General features: G+C 41.1%; 1 protein-coding gene across 11 annotated transcripts in view; it reads right to left on the reverse strand.

Moving 5' to 3' along the window:
• PRPF40B (pre-mRNA processing factor 40 homolog B) overlaps positions 1-21,467 on the reverse strand; it is a 74,723-nt gene that overhangs the window by 29,898 nt on the left and 23,358 nt on the right. For 7 of the 11 annotated variants that reach the window (XM_072135190.1, XM_072135191.1, XM_072135186.1 and 4 more), the window contains exons 11-23: positions 20,915-21,094; positions 20,321-20,429; positions 18,245-18,309; positions 17,176-17,340; positions 16,010-16,118; positions 7,940-8,090; positions 7,670-7,803; positions 7,458-7,572; positions 7,031-7,122; positions 6,810-6,926; positions 6,588-6,725; positions 3,498-3,593; positions 2,992-3,144 (exon numbers count right to left, since the gene is read on the reverse strand). In XM_072135190.1, coding sequence (XP_071991291.1) covers positions 2,992-3,144; positions 3,498-3,593; positions 6,588-6,725; positions 6,810-6,926; positions 7,031-7,122; positions 7,458-7,572; positions 7,670-7,803; positions 7,940-8,090; positions 16,010-16,118; positions 17,176-17,340; positions 18,245-18,309; positions 20,321-20,429; positions 20,915-21,094 — 1,624 coding nt within the window. The remainder of the gene's footprint in view (positions 1-2,991; positions 3,145-3,497; positions 3,594-6,587; positions 6,726-6,809; positions 6,927-7,030; positions 7,123-7,457; positions 7,573-7,669; positions 7,804-7,939; positions 8,091-16,009; positions 16,119-17,175; positions 17,341-18,244; positions 18,310-20,320; positions 20,430-20,914; positions 21,095-21,467) is intronic. The other 4 variants (XM_072135188.1, XM_072135187.1, XM_072135181.1 and 1 more) reach the window with 2 other exon arrangements.

Genomic DNA, 21,467 nt, shown 5'->3' on the forward strand with positions numbered 1-21,467 from the left:
GGGATAGAAACCTGGAGATATAAAGGTAATCTTGCTTTATGAATGTGACACCTGAAGGTGGTTGGTTTAGGATCAGTAAAAAGGTGTAGATTATGACTATATAATATACCTTACTGTCAGATGCATTGCTACTATTAGGTTCATAAAGAGGCCACAAAACTTGCACAGAGAGGCAAACCTCATTTTCTTTAAATGTTAATCAGTACAACTAATTTATTAACATGTACAATGAATAGATAGAAATGATGCCTCCAGGTAACCACATCCAAGTTTTCCAGGTTCTGTGATACCAATATGTGGATGATGCAGCCATGGACACACAGTCATAGGGAAGAGCAGGGCACTGAGTGTATTTCTCCACATATACCTGACATGATCAATCCCAAGTACTGACAGGCTGGATATTTTGGGTTACCTATTCAGTGATCAGGTCACTTATCTATTTATGTAACTCCAATCTCTAGGAGCTTCTATAATGCTTTTAGCTCAGGGCTTAAGATGCTGTCAGGTCAATTCTTAGTGTAAGACAGAGCAATGGGATTACATGTAGAGGGTGAATCAATGCTGGCACTGAGAGAATAGCAATGTACATACCATTATCTTCTAAGGTCATTACATTTTCAATTTACAAATGATATATCGGATTGAAATACAGAACATCATTTGCAAGAAGACCCTTCTTCCCCTGTTATCATTACAGTGTCAGCTGGCAGGCATATTTCTTTATGATGCAAGGACTCCCATGGAATGGACACTGGGGTGGTTGGTGTACACTCATGGAAACAAGAATAAACACATGGTTTTGAACTCCTTTTGAAGGAAACCTACCATAAGGAATCTACGATCATTAGTAGATGTGATGTCTCTGCCCTAATCTGTAGCTTAATAATCCTGGAACCTAACTTGTTAGAAACTTTATTTAAGCCCAGTTTTTCAGCACAAAAAAATGTGCTGAAAACCCAAACTCGGCTTATACTCGAGTAAAAAATATATAGGTTTTACCAGGTTTTTGTGGTAAAATTAGGGGCCTCGGCTTATACTTGGGTTGGCTTATACTCGAGTATATACGGTAAATTAACTGCAGAGGCTGCTGGGGCGTATACTAGCCTAGCCGGGCACTGGGAGCCAGGGCTACTCCGCACCCTAGTAGCCTCTGCGGTACTGTCATTATATTTCAAATAAGTGATTGTATATTTTAAACAACTTCAAAGTATTTCTATACCTAGTCCTGTACACCCTGTCCTGTAAAACGTTCTTCAATTTTCCTCAATTGTTTTACCTGGATTATTCCTGAGCACATTTGAATGACATACAGTGAGTACGGAAAGTATTCAGACTCCTGTAAATTTTTCACACTTTGTTTCATTGCAGCCAATTGGCAAGATCAAAAAAGTTCTTTTTTAGCTCATTACTATACACTCTGCACCTCATCCTGACAGAAAAACCCTAGACATGTAGATATTTTTGCTAATTCATTAAACAAAAAAACCTGAAATATCACATGGTCATAAGTTTTCAGACCCTTTGCTATGATACTTTAACACACCCACTTCCCATTTTCTTCTGATCCTCTTTGAGATGGTTCTATTCCTTCATTGGAGTCCAGCTGTGTTTAATTAAACTGATTGGACTTGATTAGGAAAGTCACACACCTGTCTATATAAGACCTCACAGTAAATGTCAGAGCAGATGAAAATCATGAGGTCTAAGAAACCGCTTAAGGAGCTCAAAGACAGAATTGTGGCAAGGCAAAGATCTGGCCAAGGTTACAAAAGAATTTCCACAGCACTCAAGGTTCCTAAGAGCACAGTCGCCTCCATAATCCTTTAATGGACAACATTTTAGATGACCACATCTTTTCCGCGACCTGGCCGTCCAGCCAAACTAAGCAATTATGGAAGAAGAGCCTTGGTGAGAGAGGTAAAGCAGAACCCCAAGATCACTGTGGCTGAGCTCCAGAGATGCAGTAAGGAGAGGGGAGAACGTTCCACCAAGTCAACTATCACTGCAGCCTCCACCAGTCAGGCCTTTATGGCAGAATGTGCCGATGGAAGCCTCTCCTCAGTTCAAGACATATAAAGCTGCATACAGTATGCTAAAAAACACACGGAGGACTCCCAGACTCAGAAATAAGATTCTCTGGTCTGATGAAGATTGAACCTTTTGGTGTTAGTTCTAGTAGTTTAGTGGTATGTGTGGAGAAAACCCGACACTGCTCATCATCTACCAAATACAATCCCAACAGTGAAACATGGTGGTGACATCATGCTATGGGAGTGTTTTTCAGCTGCAGGGACAGGACAACTGGTTGCAGTTAAAGGAAAGATGAATGTGGCCAAGTACAGAGATATCCTGGATGAAAACCTCTTCCAGAGTGCTCTGGACCTCACCTTCCAACATGACAATGGCCCTAAGCACACAGCTAAAATAACAAAGCAGTGACTTCAGAACATCTCTGACCATTCCTGACTGGTCCAGTCAGACCTAACCCCAATTTAGCTTGAAAATAGCTCTCCACCAGCGTTCACCATCCAACCTGAGGAAACTGGAGAGGATCTGCAAGGAAGAGGCAGAGAATCCCCAAAATCCAGGTGTGAAAACTTGTTGCATCATTCCTAAAGGTTAGGGTTATACTCAATACTGATCAAAGGGTCTGAATAATTTTGACCAAGTGATATTTCAGTTTTTCTTGTTTACTAAAAATATATATTTCATTTTTTTGTCCTGATAGGGCACAGTGCACATTGATGAGCAAAAAAAAGAACATTTTTGATTTTACCAATTGGCTGCAATGAAACAAAGAGGGGTCTGATGCTTTTTTTTATCCACTGTATATTGATGACTGTGTGCCTCTCATAGCTCTATAATTTTCTTAGATAATTACTACTTGAATAAAAGACTATTCTTACGGGAAGATTTCGGTTGTCATCTTAAATAGATTATATTGTATATTATGAAGACTGTACAGGAGAGGAGTTAATGGCAGCTTACTTTCTCCATTGCTCCAGTGATATCCCATGTAGAGATGTCAGGGACCTTCTTTCTTTTCCATTCCGCAGGGGTTGGCGACTGGGAATGCTTACGGTGCTTTTTGGACTTTTTTGAGTGTTTCTTGCCCTTAAAATGATGATGCTGACATTCATTCTGCCAAAAAACACACATTGATGTAGTCAATTGATATCTTTACAATTTTAGTATTTCCTTTCCAAAATGTATCTGTTGGGCTTTCCAACATGGGTTTTGACCGACAGGCCCTACAACTCAAGCAACATCGTTTTTTTAAAAAAATAGTCAATGGCCTTCAACTGTACAAATATCCACTGTGTGAATTAGACCTGTGACTTAATAAGATAAATAAAAAGAAGTAATAAAAAAAGAAATTAAAATCTTGAGGGTGGATACATATAGGCGCTGTCCATGCATAAAGTAAATGTATAAAATAAATTCATTACTTCTAAAACTCAAATTCTCAAAGATTAAAAATATCATGGTCAAACCTCAAGAGTCAGCATAAATTCCTTGAACAGACGGATCCTTTCTGATTCCACTGTAATTTGGTCAAAAGCACTGTCAGCAACAAAACGTTCTCGTATCTGGACAAATATGAAACACTCTGATCAGGCTGAAAATACCGACTCCAGAGAAAATGATTACAATTAAGGTCCTTTTCAGTCAATAAAACAATGAAAACTGAAGTCTGATGATTTAGTTAAAATGTCCAATAATCGTCCATTTTTTAATATGGGGATAAAAATCGGAAGCTTCTAGCATATCTCTCACGAGCCGAACGACCGTGTGCTTCTGCCCCCTTTATTGTAGATGCAGGTGGAGCCTTGGTCTCTGACTCACAGCCTATAAATGAGGTGTTTTGTGTATACTATTCGTCTTCCTATGGATCCAGACCATCTGCCTCGTCCGCTGAGATGACCAGTTTTATGGATGAACTCCCCTTTGGCATTTATCACAAGCACAATCATCTGAAGTTGACTGGCTGGAAAGACTGTTATAAAGATAGTTCCATTCCTGCTAAAGGTGTATTCCACTGTGCTGGAACGCAGCTTTCTTCTCGACTCCATGTGCGAGGCCCTTATTGTGGTCCTCCCTAAACCTGGAAAAGACCTACTACTTCCCGACTCCTACCCCCAATCTCCCTTTTAAATTCTGACATTAAAATACTGGCAAAATACTAGTCAATACTAGACTTAATAAAGAGATCTTGTCGTGGTACACCCTGATCAAACGGCTTTATGCCTGGCAGAGGGACCAACATTAACATACAAAGATTACATCTCAATGTAGCAGAGGTGGAGGTTTCAGCCGACCCTGGGTTTATACTGTCCCTGGACAACTGCAAGGCCTTTGACTCTGTTGAGTGGCCCTACTTATGGGCCCTCCTGTCTAGACTGAGCGTGGGTCCTCGATTCGTGGCTCTAGTCCAATTCTTGTACAATGCTCCTAAGGCCAGGGTTAAAACTAAATTTAACATCCCCCCCTTCCCTATGGCTTGGGGCACTAGGCAGGGTTGCCCGATTTCCCCACTCTTATTTCCGTTTGCCATTGAACCTTTCGCAGTGGCAATTCGCTATACAGATAGCATTAAAGGTATTGTCAGAGGTACCATTACAGAGAACGTTTCTATGTATGTTGATGATACACAGAGGTAAACATCGATCCATTGATAGCGGCCACTGAATCTCGCCTGAATGCCTGGAATACTCCTGTCCCTATACATACATATTAATATCTTTAAAATTATCTTCCTTCCTAAATTTTTGTACTTGTATTATGCCTGCCCAGTAGTGCTACCCAAGAGCCTATTCAAGCGTCTACAATAGCATCCTCAGGTCCTTTTATTGGCAAGGAGGCTCCCCGCGCTTTAGTCTGCCTCTGCTCCAGGCCCCTAAGTATTGGAGTGGGTGAGCGGCTCCGATTTGTACTATTTGGCCACTCAGATATTGTATGCTCAGCGGTGGTTTCATATTGACAGAGGCAACGCTGCTACAGCTCTGGCAGGGGCCATAATGGGATAATACAAAGCCCTCACCAATCTACTATACAGATACATGTCCCCCTCCGATGTCCCGCTCCCTTTGCGTACTGTTGCGGTATGTTGGCGCAGGGCTCAGACACTGGTTGGGGAAGCCAACTCTACTTCTCTATCACCCAGGACCCCCTTATGGCTCAACCCATGGCTTGCTCACTTCCTCTTCCTCCCGAGGGGGACAATGTGAGGGATGGTAGGGGTAAAGTTCCTGGTTCATCTGCTGTCTACAAGTGCGGAACTGCTTACCCTCACTGACAACGTGAAAGATTTGAGCACTAAATTCTTACATCGGGTATACATCAACCCTGTAAAACTATTTAGCATGGGGGTAATGCCTAATGACTTATGCTTCCGCTGTCAGGCTGATACTGGATCCTTTCTGCACTGCGTCTGGACCTGTCCAAGGGTTAATGCTTTCTGGTGTGAAGTCCAGGGGTTCCTGAATAGACACTTTGATTTTCCTCTCTTAATGACCCCTACATTATGTCTCCTAGGTATCATGAACAGAGTAATTAATGGTCACTATGACAAGATTTTTTTCATGTTTTCTCTATACTACCCCAGGAAGGTGGTGGTGATGTCATGGAAAGACCAAGACCCTCCCCCCCTAAAACGCTGGACCCTACTTGTCAATATGGCCATTCCCCACTATCGTTTGGTCTATGTCAATAGGAAATGCCCCCAAAAATTTGAGCTTATTTGATCTAGGCTTATGCCCAGTTCTATGAAGAAGAAAGTGTATGTTGGTATGGTTGTGGGTATGTGTGGTTGTCTTGTGTCCATGTAGCTATATGTGTTGAATGTGTGGCTAACTACGGTATCCTCACCCGTATTGTTGTACATACTTTGCACGATAAATATCCAAACTGTAGATTTAATATGCTAATCAATATATACATGACTGTACTCGTTATCTGAATATGGAAAATAACAGGCTGTAGTCTGCTGCTTTGTCACTTAGTTTGAGTTAAAAACTTTAAAAAAAAAGTCCAATAATTTTGATGAACTTCTTATGGCTTCCTATTGTCTCCATCTGCACCACTTCTGTTAAGGTTCTGTGATCTGAGTAGAAATTGGTCTGAAGCCAAACCGCTATTTTGTTCATCTCAAGTAAGCGGTGCAAAAGGACGACATTAAAAGTCCTTTGAAATCAATGGAACCTTTAACAGACCCGTTAGAGTTCCGTTATTATCATTTTACTGACCGAAGAAAATAACAGAGGTTCAAGGATGATTCACAATTTATACGTATAGTGATTTGGGCTAGTAATAATCATAAAATACTATCTGCCACTAAAATGGAAGACGTTCTTCTCCTGTGTACTATGGGTATCTTATTCTGTTTAGTGTAGACAAAAGATTTTGAATGTCTGACTGAAAAATCTACGTTAATTCCATTAATATGTTAATAGGAAATGTCCACCCTATTAAATCAACATCTAAATGCTGGGCATCAGGAAAATGCCAGAAGGAGCAATAACAGTGGGCTACCTACAAGTTGTCCACAATTTGGTAGCAGGTAAGTTTCTATGTTTATGACTTACCTCCTCCCAGTTACTGTCTAGTTCTAGAGGCGGCGCTGCCTGCTTTAACATGCTTTTGAACGCTGCTTCCTTTCTTCTAAATTTTCGAGCTTCCTCCTTTCCTCGTTCACGTTCTCGAGCCTCAGCTTTCTCCAGCAGCTAAATAAAAAGAAGAGAAAACAGTAAATCTAAGATATTCCCAGCTTGTCCCTTTAGCTCACTTCATCGAATGGAATTACTTACACTATTGAATGTTAACTTGATGTTTCCTGCATCAAGTGTAGCCGCTCGCTTGTCAAAGCTGATAATGTGTGCAAAGTCTTCAAATGTGGTGTTCACCTCAACACTAAAGTTACGATCCTGTTAAAGAGACCAGACAGCATTGTCACTCTATGTACCGCCACAGTCACTGAAAAGATTCATGTATGTATCCTCCTCTGCTCTTAGGTAGTGGCTACACTCACCTTCAGAATATCTTTTATGATTTTTTTCTCATCATGGAATCGGGCCTTTAAATCCTCTACATAAAATTTAAACAAATCGAGCGGAGTAGAACCTAAAACAGAAGATATGTCTTCAAGAACAATGTAAAAAATTATAGCTGATTATGGACAATACCAAAAGCAATATGAACAATAATCAATATGTAATATTTGTTGTTTTACACAAAGCAAAATGATCATCCAATCACCTGAACTTACACCCAAATGTAACAATAATTGCAGGATTTCCAGACCAATCCTGAAATCACTAAACTGAATGGACATGCTGAATTCACATCAGCGTAGCAGGTTTCTCAGAATCACATATGGGCAAAGAGGTTTACAAAGCTTTTGACCCCTTGGGTTTCCACTATTTCCTCCATATAGAAGAAATGGTAAAGAGGATCACCTGTCTGTCCTAGCATATTAGCAAAGCGATTGTCAGTGCTTACTGACGGGTACAGCTCCATCCAAGTAGACATGGAGTGTAACTGTCCAGTTTCATGAAGCTCATCCAGAAAAATCTAGAAGAAAACATAAAGAACAGCTTTATACAATAGAAAAAGACAATGATGTAGCTACAGTCCATAACAAAGTCCAAAATTATTAAAGTGTTTATACCTGAAAAGATTCCCGATTTTTTCGCTGTTGACGCCTTTCACGCATTCGACTTTTTTCCTTTTCTTCCGTTTCATCTTTTTCCAGAGTTCGGATGTGCTCTTCAAAGCAAATGAGTGCATCTTCTTTATCCATATCTAGAAAAAAAATCCATACCAGGTGACTATGGCACCTAGCAGATAGAGGATAATCAATAACTCAACAAGGGGCTACAGAATCAACCACTGATATTGCTTCATTCTCACAGATTTGTCACTTGTGTTGTATACTTACTCTGGAGTTCTTCATCCTCAGCAAACATTGGATTATCCATCAGGTACTGCTGGGCCTCTGACCATGTCGTTTGGAAGCTAACATTGCTCATGTTATCCAAAATATTTTTTAGAGCTTGCACGTTGCGTTTCCTCAGCTGCTTTGCTTGTTCCTAGGCCGATATAACATACATTTAGTTCCCAGGGTGTTGGGAATGCTTGATCTGTAAAAGCTATAGGGGCACATTTACTAAGAACAGTACAAACTGCACTACGTGCGGTTTGCCTGTGTGGTGTGCAGGGTGCACCAGATTAATGAATTGTGGCGCCCGTTCTTCATGAATCTGGCTCCCCCTGCACAGCTCCGACAGAGTGCACCAACTTTTTTGGGTGCACCTTTAACATGGGCCATGCAACACATTTCTGTCAGGCTCTGCATGACAAATGTGGCGCACGGTTCGACTGCGCACCCCAATGCCCAGTGACCAAATTTGTGTTGCGTGCAGAATAATGCGCCTCTAAAGGGTTGCATGCGCCACAATTGTGGCACGGACACTTCTTAAATACTTGTGCAAGCAGTTTGCACATAAAAGAAGGTGCAAAGTCCAACAGAAAACTGGCCCAAGGTCCTTAGTTAATGTGCCCAATAGACTCTAATTATACTACGTAACCTTCAGGCTAACTTTGCAGAATAGGCTACCACACATGCATACTATTTATTGTCAATGTATGTCCTCTGTTCTTCATTTTAACAGTTTTCCCCTTTGCAGGTTCTATTTCTTTTTTTTTTTTTTTTTTTTTTTTTTTTTTTTATTATTTTCAATTATATGATACATGGCATTTCAACACATTCGCCATAAATTTCAGTTTTACAATACATCATTACATAACATCTTAGGCTGAAAAAATCCTTTACTTCCAATAATTCAAGCCAACAGATTCTTGCCAAATTATTATCAATATATATATATATTCCCTCTCCCTCCCCCTCCCTCTCCTCCCTCTACCGATGCTGGGGATGTCTGCGCCGTCACTACATGGAAGCAGTGGGGAAGAGGAGAAACCTCTATACCCTCCACTGGTTCCAAATTTGATTAAGTCTACTGCCTTTCCTATATCGTTTCTCGTAGGTGCATTCATATGATTTTATATTATTCACTAGGTTACTCCATTCATTTACCGTTGGAGGCTTATTATCTGCCCAATGTTTGACTAGTACTAGTCTTGCAAGGAAGATAATCTTTAAGGCCAGGTCACTTTTTAATCTGTCGTCTAAGGGGATCGGGAGCAAACCCAAAATCCCGAACGTGGCGGTACGGGGAAACACACATTGAAACTGATCTTCCAATTTCGTGAATATCACCTCCCAATAGGAGTTGATCTTCGGACAGTCCCAAAGAACATGTAAAATATCAGCTTGGGGATTCTTACACCTCTTGCAATTAGCGTTTTCGCTTAAACCTGCTTTAAACATTAGATACGGTGAAAAATAAATTCTATATAATATATTAAGTTGTGTACATCTATGATTTAAATTTATTGTTGATCTAACCACATTCCTATAAATATCTCGCCATTGTGCCGCTGTGATAAAACCGACCTGGTTTGTCCATTTCACTTGGCTTACATGACTAAAATTCTGATCAATACTGGACCTTAGTCGGTGATAAATATTAGATAACTTGAGTCGTGATAAATCTAAATCTAATAGCTCTGTGAAATTTCCCCCTACGTGAATCGTGAACCTATCGTGATGTGCTTCTTTTCTAAATGCATGTGCCATTTGATAATACCTGAAAAAATCCCTTTCCTCCAGTATACCCCTATCACACCAATGCTGAAAGGAAGGGAGTGAACCGTGTTCCCCCAACTGTTCCAAAGACTTAATCCCCTTTTTTTCCCAAAACTCGATATCTTCCATTTTACATAATTCTGCAAAATTTAGGTTACCCCACAAAGGCGTAAATTTAAAGCCCCCCTTGATATCAAATAATCTCTTGAGGTCTCTCCATGTATAGTTCAATAACCTCATCAGCGGGAGTTTTTTTTGATTAAGACTTTTCAATTGACCAGACTCCAAAAGTGCGGGCATGGACTCAAATCTTCGCCCCACCCGTGAGGTAATCGCATAAAATATCTTGGTCTGTCTATTTTCCAGAATATACTGTGCCTGTGCCGCCAAAAAATAATGATAGAAGGAAGGGAGCGAAAGACCGCCCCTTTCCCTATCTATCATTAAGATTTCTTGTTTAATACGCACCTTTTTCCTCCCCCACAGTAATTTGTTTATAATCGCACGAATAAACCCAAACCATCTCTTGCCTATCCAGCAAGGGGAATTACAAAGTACATACAATATTTGAGGTAGCAATATACTTTTTAAGAGAACTACTCTCTCTGCGCGATTTAATGGAAGTGTATTCCAAGTGTTGACCTTATTTTTTATTTTTGTTAACAAGGGGGCTAAATTTAGAGTGATATATTCATTGACCTTAGGCGTGATTTTTAAGCCTAGATATTCACATGAAGTTGAGACCCTCAGATTAAGCTGCAGATAATTCGGATGTGTATCAGAGTCTAGTGGGACCAGGATAGACTTGTGGGTGTTTATTTGAAAGCCTGAAAATCTGCCGAATTCCTGGATAACCTTCAAGGCTTTTGGCACAGATATCTCAGAGTCCTTAAAACAGAGGAGAACATCATCAGCGTATAGCATAATCTTGTCCATCGGCCCGGCTAGTCCTCCCCCCTCTATTTCCCTGTCTGCCCTAAGCTTAATTGCCAAAGGTTCAATAAACAACGCGAAAAGCAACGGGGATAGGGGGCATCCCTGCCTGGTACCCCTGGATAATGTAAAGAAATCCGAATAATCTCCATTCACCCTGATACAGACCCTAGGGGCCTTATAGAAAAGTCTAAGCCAACCAACAAAGGAGTCACCGAACCCAAATCTAACCAATACTTCCCAGAGGAAGTCCCACTCCACCCTGTCAAAGGCCTTAGAAGCGTCCAGCGACAGGATGGAGCGGGACCCCCCCCGACCCATCTGCAGGCCCGCAAACAACCGTCTTATATTCGTTTTGCTCTGGCGTCCGGTAACAAAACCACATTGGTCTTCATGTATCAGTAATGGCGCAAATTCCTTTAATCTATTTGATATTAATTTTGCCACCAATTTAACGTCCGTGTTGATGAGCGATATCGGTCTATAGGATTCCGCTTCCAGAGGGTCTTTATTTTTTTTATGTATCAAAACTATACTTGCCTCGTACCATGAATCAGGCAACTTACCCTTCCCTAGAGCAGCTTCCCAAGTCTCCACCAACAAAGGTAGGAGAATAGTCGCAAATCTCTTATATATTTCCAACGGCAGCCCATCCAGACCCGGAGAAGAATTTCGTCTGGAGGATGCTATCGCCTCCTCAAGCTCTGTACTGGTTATAGGGCATGATAACCTATCTGCTCTCTCCACCGAAAGAGATGGAAATTGGATATGATCTAAGAATTGCCTTATCTCCCCCACTGACACCTCAAGGTCTGAGGAGTATATACCTTGAAAAAACTTTAAAAAGATATCTCTGATCTCCTGAGTGTTAACCGTTACCTCCCCAAAGTCGTTTTTAATAGCTGTTATTCTGTTTATCTCTTGTTGTTTTTTAACTTTCTGAAGAAGTCCCCTTGAAGGTGCTCCACTCTCACAATGTGCCTTCTGGTCTAAGAAGAATAATTTCTGCATCGCCTTATTTGCGATTAATCTATTATATTCCTCTTGTGCCTTATTAAAGCTATCATACCGCTCTTTCGTTCTGTTCTCCAGAAGAGCCCTTTCCTTTTCTTTCACCTCCTTTTTGAGTGTTCTCTCCTGTCTAGCCCATTGCTTACGCAGGTATATAATTTCTGAATTTAATATCCCTCTAAGAAAGGATTTCGTTGTATCCCACATAAGCCCCAGGTCCTCCGTGGCTCTATTAGCCGAGATAAATCTACACAGCTCTCCCTTGATTTTGTCCTCGTCTGTTACCAAAGTCAACCAATGTGCATTTAGTTTCCAAAACCTCCGGCCCAATTTCTCAGGCCCGGAAAACTCGAGGACAATTGGGGAGTGATCAGAAATAGAGCGATTATCGTATCGAATTTTCCTCACCCGATCAATGGCTAAATCATTAACCAGAGCTAAGTCGATCCTAGAGAGGGTATTATGGGAACGGTTATAGCATGAGAATACCTGACGTTCCCCATTTATGGTTCTCCACACATCTCTCCAACCCACCTCCTGACAGAACCTAGCAAAAGGCGTTACTACCGCCTCGCTACCTGGCAGGTTTCTTTTCCCCGTTCGATCTTCTTTGTCCGACATTACGGCATTAAAGTCGCCAATAACCAGAACGGGGCATTCGCCCACCTTTTCCACAAAGCGGAGCAAACTTATCAATACATCATATCTAAAGGGGGGAGGTATATATACTCCTGCCACTACACATTTGATGCCCTCTAGTATCCCTGACAGGAAAACATATCTCCCGTCTGGGTCACATCTGGCTTCCAATACTTGGAAGTCAACTGATTTGTGTATTAATATCGAGACACCTCTAGAGAAAGAGGAAAAAACTGAATTGTATACCTGGCTGGCCCATCTCCTCTCTACAAGAGCCAGCGAATCTTTCTCCAAATGTGTCTCCAATAATATCACAATTGCGGGTAATTGCTTAGTAATATAGTCAAAGATAATACATCGTTTCAGGCGATCTTTTAGCCCTCTTATATTCCACGATATAAACCTAGTACCCATATATATGGTGTGAAAAAAGGAGTAAAACAGGCAGCACTAAACAGTTTCCTAAGACCCAGCCACATCCCCAGCATCGGACCATCCCTCCCCCCCAAACCCCCCCATCCTGTCCTACCATTGTAGAACTCTTCCTACTTTAGCCACTTATCCACCCCCACCCAACCCCGCCACCCTTGTAGCTGACTTATACAAATCATAGGATGAGATATATATAAATAATTATAGTCCCTTCAAATCTAACCAGTCTGCAGCCTGTTCTGACGTATTAAAGAACTGGGACTGACCCTGGAATATAATTTTTAGTTTAGCCGGAAACATTAATGAATAAATAATGCCCTTATCTCTAAGCCTTTTTTTTACTTCCAGGAAGCTTTTCCTTTTCTGAAGTGTTTCTCTAGAGAAATCCGGGTATATTGCAACTTTAGTGCCTTGAATTGATAATTCCTTTAACTCGCGTGCTCGTTTCAAGATCATATCCCGGTCTCTCGAGAGAAGAATTTTGCATATAAAAGTACGGGGGGTGTTCCCCGGAATATGAGGACCGGCCGGTATTCTGTGTGCTCGCTCAATGTCAAAATTCGGGGAAAGGTACTCCTTCCCCATCACCTTTAAGAGCCAGTCTTTAATAAAGCTTACCGGGTTCTCTCCCTCGGCTTTTTCTGGTATCCCTATTAATCTTAGATTGGCTCTTCTTGATCGGTCCTCCATGTCCGCAATTTTCCCCTTAAGGGCCTTATTCTCTACCTCCAGCGTAGAAGTAATTTTTTTGAGAATGCCCACCTCCTTCTCAATATTGGCCATTTTATCCTCTACTAAATTCTGTTTGTCTCTTACTCTATTCAGCTCCTCTCTCAGGAGGGAGACGTCACCTCTCAGAGCTCCCACCTGGTCAGTCAAACCCAATATTGCTGAATTACAATTTTTTATGGAGTCTAAGATCTCTTTTAGCATATCCTTATCTGCGCTGGCGTTTTCATCCTCCCCATCCTGTTCCTCTCCTTCCAACCTAGCGGATCTTGAACCCTGTAACTTAGGGTCTTGACCCTCATTTTCCAAATTTTTCTGTGTGGACAAACCGGTACGTGTTTTAACTGGGGGGGACTTCCATAATTTATCCAGTTTTGTCGCCTGGTCCCCTTTAGCCCCTCCTTTCTCTTTCTCTTTCGGGGATGAAGCCCCAACAGATTTCCTTGAGGCGTTTTTAGGGGGCATTACTAAATTCGAATTCTATACAATATATAAACCTTTTAGTCCCACTTATTTTGCTTACAGATCAGGCCGACTCAAATTTACACAATTCTCAACACACAGAAAAATAAAAAATGCGGAGTTAGTAAACAACTGTACATAACCTCTTGTCTCCCCCATAGGAGGAACTTAGGGCAAAATATTTTAACGTCCACAGTCTTGAATTGAATGTTTTAGTTGATACGAAGAAGAAAGCCAGAAGTTATCTGCATGCGTAGATGAGCACAAACGGGTAAAAGGGTTAACTTCAATGTCCGCTCCACTTATCACAATATTAGATAGTTAGTAAAAGAAGCTCAGTACAGTTAGTGTATAGCTGACATCCCGACGTAGCAGCTCAGTTAGATACTTCAAGAGACACCGATGGGCACTGATGAATAGCAAGTTACACCAATAATTATGCCCGCTCCACACAATGTTAGATAGTTAGTAGAAAAAATATAGCACAGTTAGTGTATAGCTGATATCCCGGAGTAGTTATTCAGTTAGGTACTTCAGAAGGCACGCTAACAGGCAGATATGCAGGTCAGTAGCAAGCCAATATCGGGTTAAGAGCAAGCTGACAAAAGGCACATGTTAAATTGTTTAGGAGACAGTCAGCGTTGGTATCAAATATAGGCAGCTTAATACATAGAGAAGGAGGTAACAGAGCCAGATACTTCTCACCCTTCTCACGGAGCGCCTCCAAACCTCCGGCTTCTCCAGACTCGTAGAGGCAGAGGACGTGTGTCCGGAAGACTCAGAAGCACTGCGCCCGGTCAGATCATTCGACATATGCAGCACGCCGCCTCGACCGCGTCCCCCAAACGCCCACCTCTAGGTCAGCTCGTCTCCAATAATAAGCATCAGCGGGGCCCCCTCGTCCTTCAGAATCCCTCGACCTCCATTCTTAGGGGCGACCTGGACAGAGCCTGGACTTCTCTCCTGGGGCTCGCTGAACGCTGAGGTAACGGGACCCCCGCTGCACCTCAGGGCAGACACGGCGCTGGTTCGGCCGGCCAGGCAGATTCCTCCCCTCCTGGGCACTTTGGATGTCGGCCCCCCGGAGATTAACAGGCTCCGGTATCCATCTCGAGGTCAGCGGGGAGCGCGGCTGGGTGGTGGGCGGGACGTGCAGCGTGACGCGTCTACGTCATGCCGTTGCGCTCCTGCAGGTTCTATTTCTAATTCTGAGTTGTCCAGAACTGGTGGGTGGATGTCATATAAAGCACATGGATTATGCTTCCTAACTCTCTCCATCACAGTATGAAGAAATACTGATAATCTCAATAAAGTAGTTGGGGAAAGTAACCTCCTCATTCCTCTCTCTTCCCTCTCCAGCGAAATTTGGCACTTGAGTGAGCACCATTTGTCTTAGGACACAAAGATGGAATGCAGAGAGAGATTTTAGCATGAATGTCTGTCTGGAAAGGAGGGAATACAGAAAAGGAACCAGATAAGTGGAAAAAGAAGCACTAGGTATAGTGAATTTTTTTGATATAAGAGGTTCAATGTTTTGCATCTGAATGGCGCCATAAGAAATTTACTTTTTCAATTGTATTTAATAGACTAAAGTAGAGATTAGCGGTCCCGAACTTAAGGTTTGGCGTCCTCCAGCGCCGCCTAACCTGGACAATCAGGCAGCTCTAGGTGTGTCCACCAAATATCCACCTGGCCAATCACAGCAATGCCTAGTTCCTAGGGATGTAAAGCTGCCTGATTGGCTGCCCACCAAGCAATATGTTCAGGTCAGGCGGAGCTGGCAAATGAAGGATCCCAAACCAAAAGTTTGGATCTGTTCATCTATACATAACAGCATGTAATGTCAGTCAGTTGTTTCTAAGGCTTGCAGTATACGGTATATTAAATTGGATACAGCTTCATAGAAAAGGGACATAATACATTATACAACCCATTGGTAGAGACGCATCTAGAATAGGCACTTCAGATTTCAGTACCAGTTCATAGAATGGATGCTCTCCAGTTAAAAAGGGTTTTAGTATACATGTTTTATAGCACAAAAAACTTTTTAAAAGGTCCCAAATAAGATGTTGAGGAATATATAAAACTAGTTACCTTTTCTTTTTTTGCTAGGAAGAAGAGGACATCATCATAAATTTCTTTGCGATCTCTCTCTGGAACAACTGACCACACCTCCTGCTCTCCAAACATTTGCTCGGCTTTTCTAGAAAACAGAGATACTTACATACCGCACTGCCAACATAAAGACACCAATAGCAAAGTGACTGGAGACTTCTGTAAACAAAAGTTTGCCATTGGCATTTTTTTTTTGTTCTTCTTTAAAAAAAAAAAAAGGCTACCAAGATATAGTAAGCAGCCTAGAACATTACTGCATAACTGTAAGGGTTCTGGAGCTGTATAATGAACATTTTCATAAAGGGGTTTTCCAGAAGTTTCACCTCTGATACTAGTGACTGGCTGCAGTATTCACATGAAGGGTTTTTTCGTGTAAGCCAAGGTAAAGTTAGTAAAAAATAGAGGCATATCCTCTATGAGTAATTAATAGTCAGCGCTAAGTGACAGACATATCCATGTGGGTACTGCCATTGTACCAACGTGATTAGCAGTAGGAAAGCCTTGACTGAAAATAACTTGAATCAGGGTCGTTTAACCTCAGATGCAGTGGTCAAAGGCAACTGCTACTTCTAAGAAAAAAGATAAAAGGAAGGGGTTCAGGGGTTCCCTCCACCTTCCCTTTGGCCCCCCAAACACAATTACCAAAATGTAGTAAAGGAAACCAGAAATCTAACAAAGCCCCCCTCGGTTTACCAGCTCAAAAATGCATTTAATAGCCTGACTGACAGATATGATACACTACAATAAAAAATACTTTTAATTATAATAATACATTTTGATTATTATAACTTTAATTATTAGAAAAGAAATTGAAGTACATCATGCAATGCGATCAAGAGATCAAATGTAACCATAGAAGACCATAGAAAAAGGTGAAACATTTAAAAAGATAAAAATCTGAAAACTAAAAGGTATTTTGCCATCTATGAAACAATGATCCTCTAGGGTGTATAGCACAGGTTATTATATTCAGTGACCTGGTTCTGGGTGGTTGTAATGCAAAGCACTTTTTGATTTGACCCAATATGGACGCTGAACAGCACTGTGTATAATAAAGTTACTACACATAGGAAGAAGCGGCAAAAACTGATTTATAAAGTTGGCCTTGGGATTAGAGTTCAGATAGAGCCACATAAGGTTAGTACCTGTATCGTGTGGTTGATGTCATCTTTTCATGCTGCTCTAAGAAACTCTGCAGCTTTTCTTTAGCCTCCTTAGCCCTGAGTCTAGTTTCCTCCTTCTCTTCTTTTTCATGCTGTGATTTGTATGCATTGAATGCCTGCTTCTTTTCACTTAGTTTCGGCAATGCACTGTGCAAAGAACACATTTGGGAGTATTAACCTTTAAAATAGTATATTAACTAGGACTAACAAGGCAGACATAGTGGAAAATTTTTGGTCCCTTCGGAACCCACATAAGGCACAGGGAATCCATGGGGGGAAGGGTGCTGTATCTAATGAATCTATAGGCGGTAAGAGAGGCTTTATATAAAATAGCCATGACAGGGCAGTTTGGTATGATAAACCAGGGAATATTTTAGGGAACTTGAGACTGTTTTAGTTTTTGAATTTTTAATGCTGCCACATGAGTTCACTGCAAAGAGGCCCACTGAGGCTCTGTCGCCCAGGGGCCTACTGCAACCAAAGGAGTTGTGGCCAAATTTCTGGTGTACCAAGAAGTAATTTAACATACTTAATGGAGGTATTGTATTTTTCCCAAATATACCAGATTATCTCACCACATAAAATGGAAGAAGACCTAATAAACTGCCCAACACAGAACATGACATGGGATTCCCTTGAAATCACACAGCTGATTACTCTCTATGATACTAACGAACCGTGCACCTGTGTGACCATGGTCAGATTTCTGTTCACTGGAAGTAAACATAGAAGCTTTCTATACAAGTATAGAAAGCAGAGATCTAGAAAACCATGAGGAACCAAACTATATTGGAAAATCACACAAACAATAATATTGATTTGCTGAAATGGGAATATCCCTTTAAGATTAAAGGTCACCTCAATAAACTTGTATATTGTAATTATACAAATGAAAATCATTTTTTTAAATTATACATAAGAATTTATAACATACAAGATGCATTAAAGGGAATGTGATAACATCTCATCATGTTGCATATGCATGGCTATAATAAATGGGTGAAAACAGACAAAAATGAATGAGACATGAAATAAGGAATAAGACTCTTACCTGTACCGTGGGTCATTAATAATCATTTTCATTGCTTGCTCCCATGATGCATTAGAAGAAACACCCTAAAAGAGTAATAATTCAACAACATAAATACACATTACATGGATGTCAATCAAACCCACAAGTGAATGACCATCTTAAAAATGTAGGCATACAATTTAAAGTTTCATTGGAATAATATACACTCACCGGCCACTTTATTATGTACACCTGTCCAACTGCTCGTTAACACTTAATTTCTAAACAGCCAATCACATGGCGGCAACTCAGTGCATTTAGGCATGTAGACATGGTCAAGACAATCTCCTGCAGTTCAAACCGAGCATCAGTATGGGGAAGAAAGGTGATTTGAGTGCCTTTGAACGTGGCATGGTTGTTGGTGCCAGAAGGGCTGGTCTGAGTATTTCAGAAACTGCTGATCTACTGGGATTTTCACGCACAACCATCTCTAGTGTTTACAGAGAATGGTCCGAAAAAGAAAAAACATCCAGTGAGCGGCAGTTCTGTGGGCGGAAATGCCTTGTTGATGCCAGAGGTCAGAGGAGAATGGGCAGACTGGTTTGAGCTAATAGAAAGGCAACAGTGACTCAAATCGCCACCCGTTACAACCAAGGTAGGCAGAAGAGCATCTCTGAACGCACAGTACGTCGAACTTTGAGGCATATGGGCTACAGCAGCAGAAGACCACACCGGGTGCCACTCCTTTCAGCTAAGAACAGGAAACTGAGGCTACAATTTGCACAAGCTCATCCAAATTGGACAGTAGAAGACTGGAAAAACGTTGCCTGGTCTGATGAGTCTCGATTTCTGCTGCGACATTCGGATGGTAGGGTCAGAATTTGGCATCAACAACATGAAAGCATGGATCCATCCTGCCTTGTATCAACGGTTCAGGCTGGTGGTGGTGTCATGGTGTGGGGAATATTTTCTTGGCACTCTTTGGGCCCCTTGGCACTAATTGAGCATCGTTGCAACGCCACAGCCTACCTGAGTATTGTTGCTGACCATGTCCATCCCTTTATGACCACAATGTACCCAACATCTGATGGCTACTTTCAGCAGGATAATGCGCCATGTCATGTCATGGAATCCTCTCAGACTGGTTTCTTGAACATGACAATGAGTTCACTGTACTCAAATGGCCTCCACAGTCACCAGATCTCAATCCAATAGAGCATCTTTGGGATGTGGTGGAACGGGAGATTCGTATCATGGATGTGCAGCCGACAAATCTGCGGCAACTGTGTGATGCCATCATGTCAATATGGACCAAAATCTCTGTGGAATGCTTCCAGCACCTTGTTGAATCTATGCCACGAAGAATTGAGGCAGTTCTGAAGGCAAAAGGGGGTCCAACCCGTTACTAGCATGGTGTACCTAATAAAGTGGCCGGTGAGTGTAGGTGCCATTACCGGTAATCTTTTTTTTTAAAATAAACTTTTATAATTATGCTAATGAGGCCTGAAGGGCTCTGGGGGAGTGGTACCAGATACCCTCAGTGCTATAGCTTCACGGGCTGTTATAATGAGCAGAGCAGGTCTCCCCAAATGCTGCACTTCTGCCCGTTTATACAGGCAGAGGAAGGAGGGTGAGAAATGTTTTGCTCATTGCAACAGCCTGTGAATCTTTCAATATAAGAGGTTTTCGAGTACAAAATATAAAACAGCATGAAAACTTATTTTTTTAAACATGAATGTCTATGTGTGAGAAATGGGACTCATCAGTATCTATCAGACTCTAGAAATCTTCATGTAGGAAACATAAAACAGAAGCTTCTTTACGTGACCATATCCTACAGGGTCTGTCAGCTATGTTATTTATCTGTATTAGGGTCTGTTCACATATATAAGTTGCCATCAGTTTTTTATTCTCACATCAGCAACTAGGCATCAGTCATGCTGATATGAGGTTAAAGAAACTGTGTAATTTTATGTAGAACAAATGACACTGTTTGGGAGACAGGGGTTGGTCACAGCAAATATTGACTTGATTGTCTTTTGTCCGTTCACTTCTTACTTTGCCACATTTTTTTGGACACCTATATAAAACGTTTGCCCTTTCTGTACATCTCACCTTATCCTTTAAAAGATCTTTAAATAACTGCTTGGCTTCTTCTTTTGTGTTCCAGTGATAAAATCGTTTCTCTGGTTCCATTTTACTTTCTTCCTGATGCAGACCGTCACTGCAAAATAAAGGGCATGTAAGAATTTATCCATGCAAATGCCTAAATACTTCAAATTTGGTTTGTATTGATTTTTGAATGTATGACAAAGACTATGATTATGTTGCAGGAATATCAGCTACAAATATACACGTAACAATCTGCAGAGGTTCACAGGCTTGTAATGCTAGATTTCCTATTACAGAAGTAATCAGTATATTGTATGAGTGATCAGACCCCCTAGAGCTCATATATCCTAGGGAGCCTGAAAAATGAATACAAAAGTTTAAAAAAACATAGTTTAAAAAAAATAAAAAAATTATAATACCTCTGTTTCCCTAGAAGACAAAATAAATCCTAACCGTATAGGGTATCCGGATCTATTGAAATATTATCCTATTATTATGTTAGGTTCTACATTTCTCCAAATCATATCTTTGAAAACATCACTAAGACCACAAAAAGGTGCCGTCAAAATGAAAGTGCTAGCAGATGTGTGACCTTACCTATTAATCAGCTCCCTCTGGTTACACGTAGCATCATCTTCTGTTTCAGCAGTGTCAGCTGGCTCTGGTATAATGGGTGGCAGCACAGATACCTCCTCAGTAGGTGTCATTTCATGGTCAGATGAAGCTGCTGTGGAGCGAGGACTGGAGGCTGCAGACTTGCTGTCATGATCGATTCTTCAGATATTTCAACAAAGTAGTTGTAGTTATTAGTAGTTATTATGTCCCACTATTTTATTCACAAAATATAGGGACGGAGGTCATGACATAACATAATGATTTATGCCTTTTATTGTTTGAAATAGCTAAAAATTTACCAATCTAATTTATTTATAAATGCTGTACCTTTTGGACCCCATAGAGAATGTCCTTAAAGAAAATCTACCATTTTATTTGATGCATTATGAACCAAACATACATTGAGAATACTGTAACTACACTGATTCAGGATCATATCTTGGTTAATCCCTAAACCGAGTGGTTTTACTGAAAAAAAATGATAAAATTCAGGATAATGAGTCTCTGTCGCTCCTTTGCCTGGCTCATCGCTTCT

This window comes from Engystomops pustulosus, chromosome 2 (genome assembly GCF_040894005.1).
Source record: "Engystomops pustulosus chromosome 2, aEngPut4.maternal, whole genome shotgun sequence".
NCBI classification, from domain to species: Eukaryota; Metazoa; Chordata; class Amphibia; order Anura; family Leptodactylidae; genus Engystomops; species Engystomops pustulosus.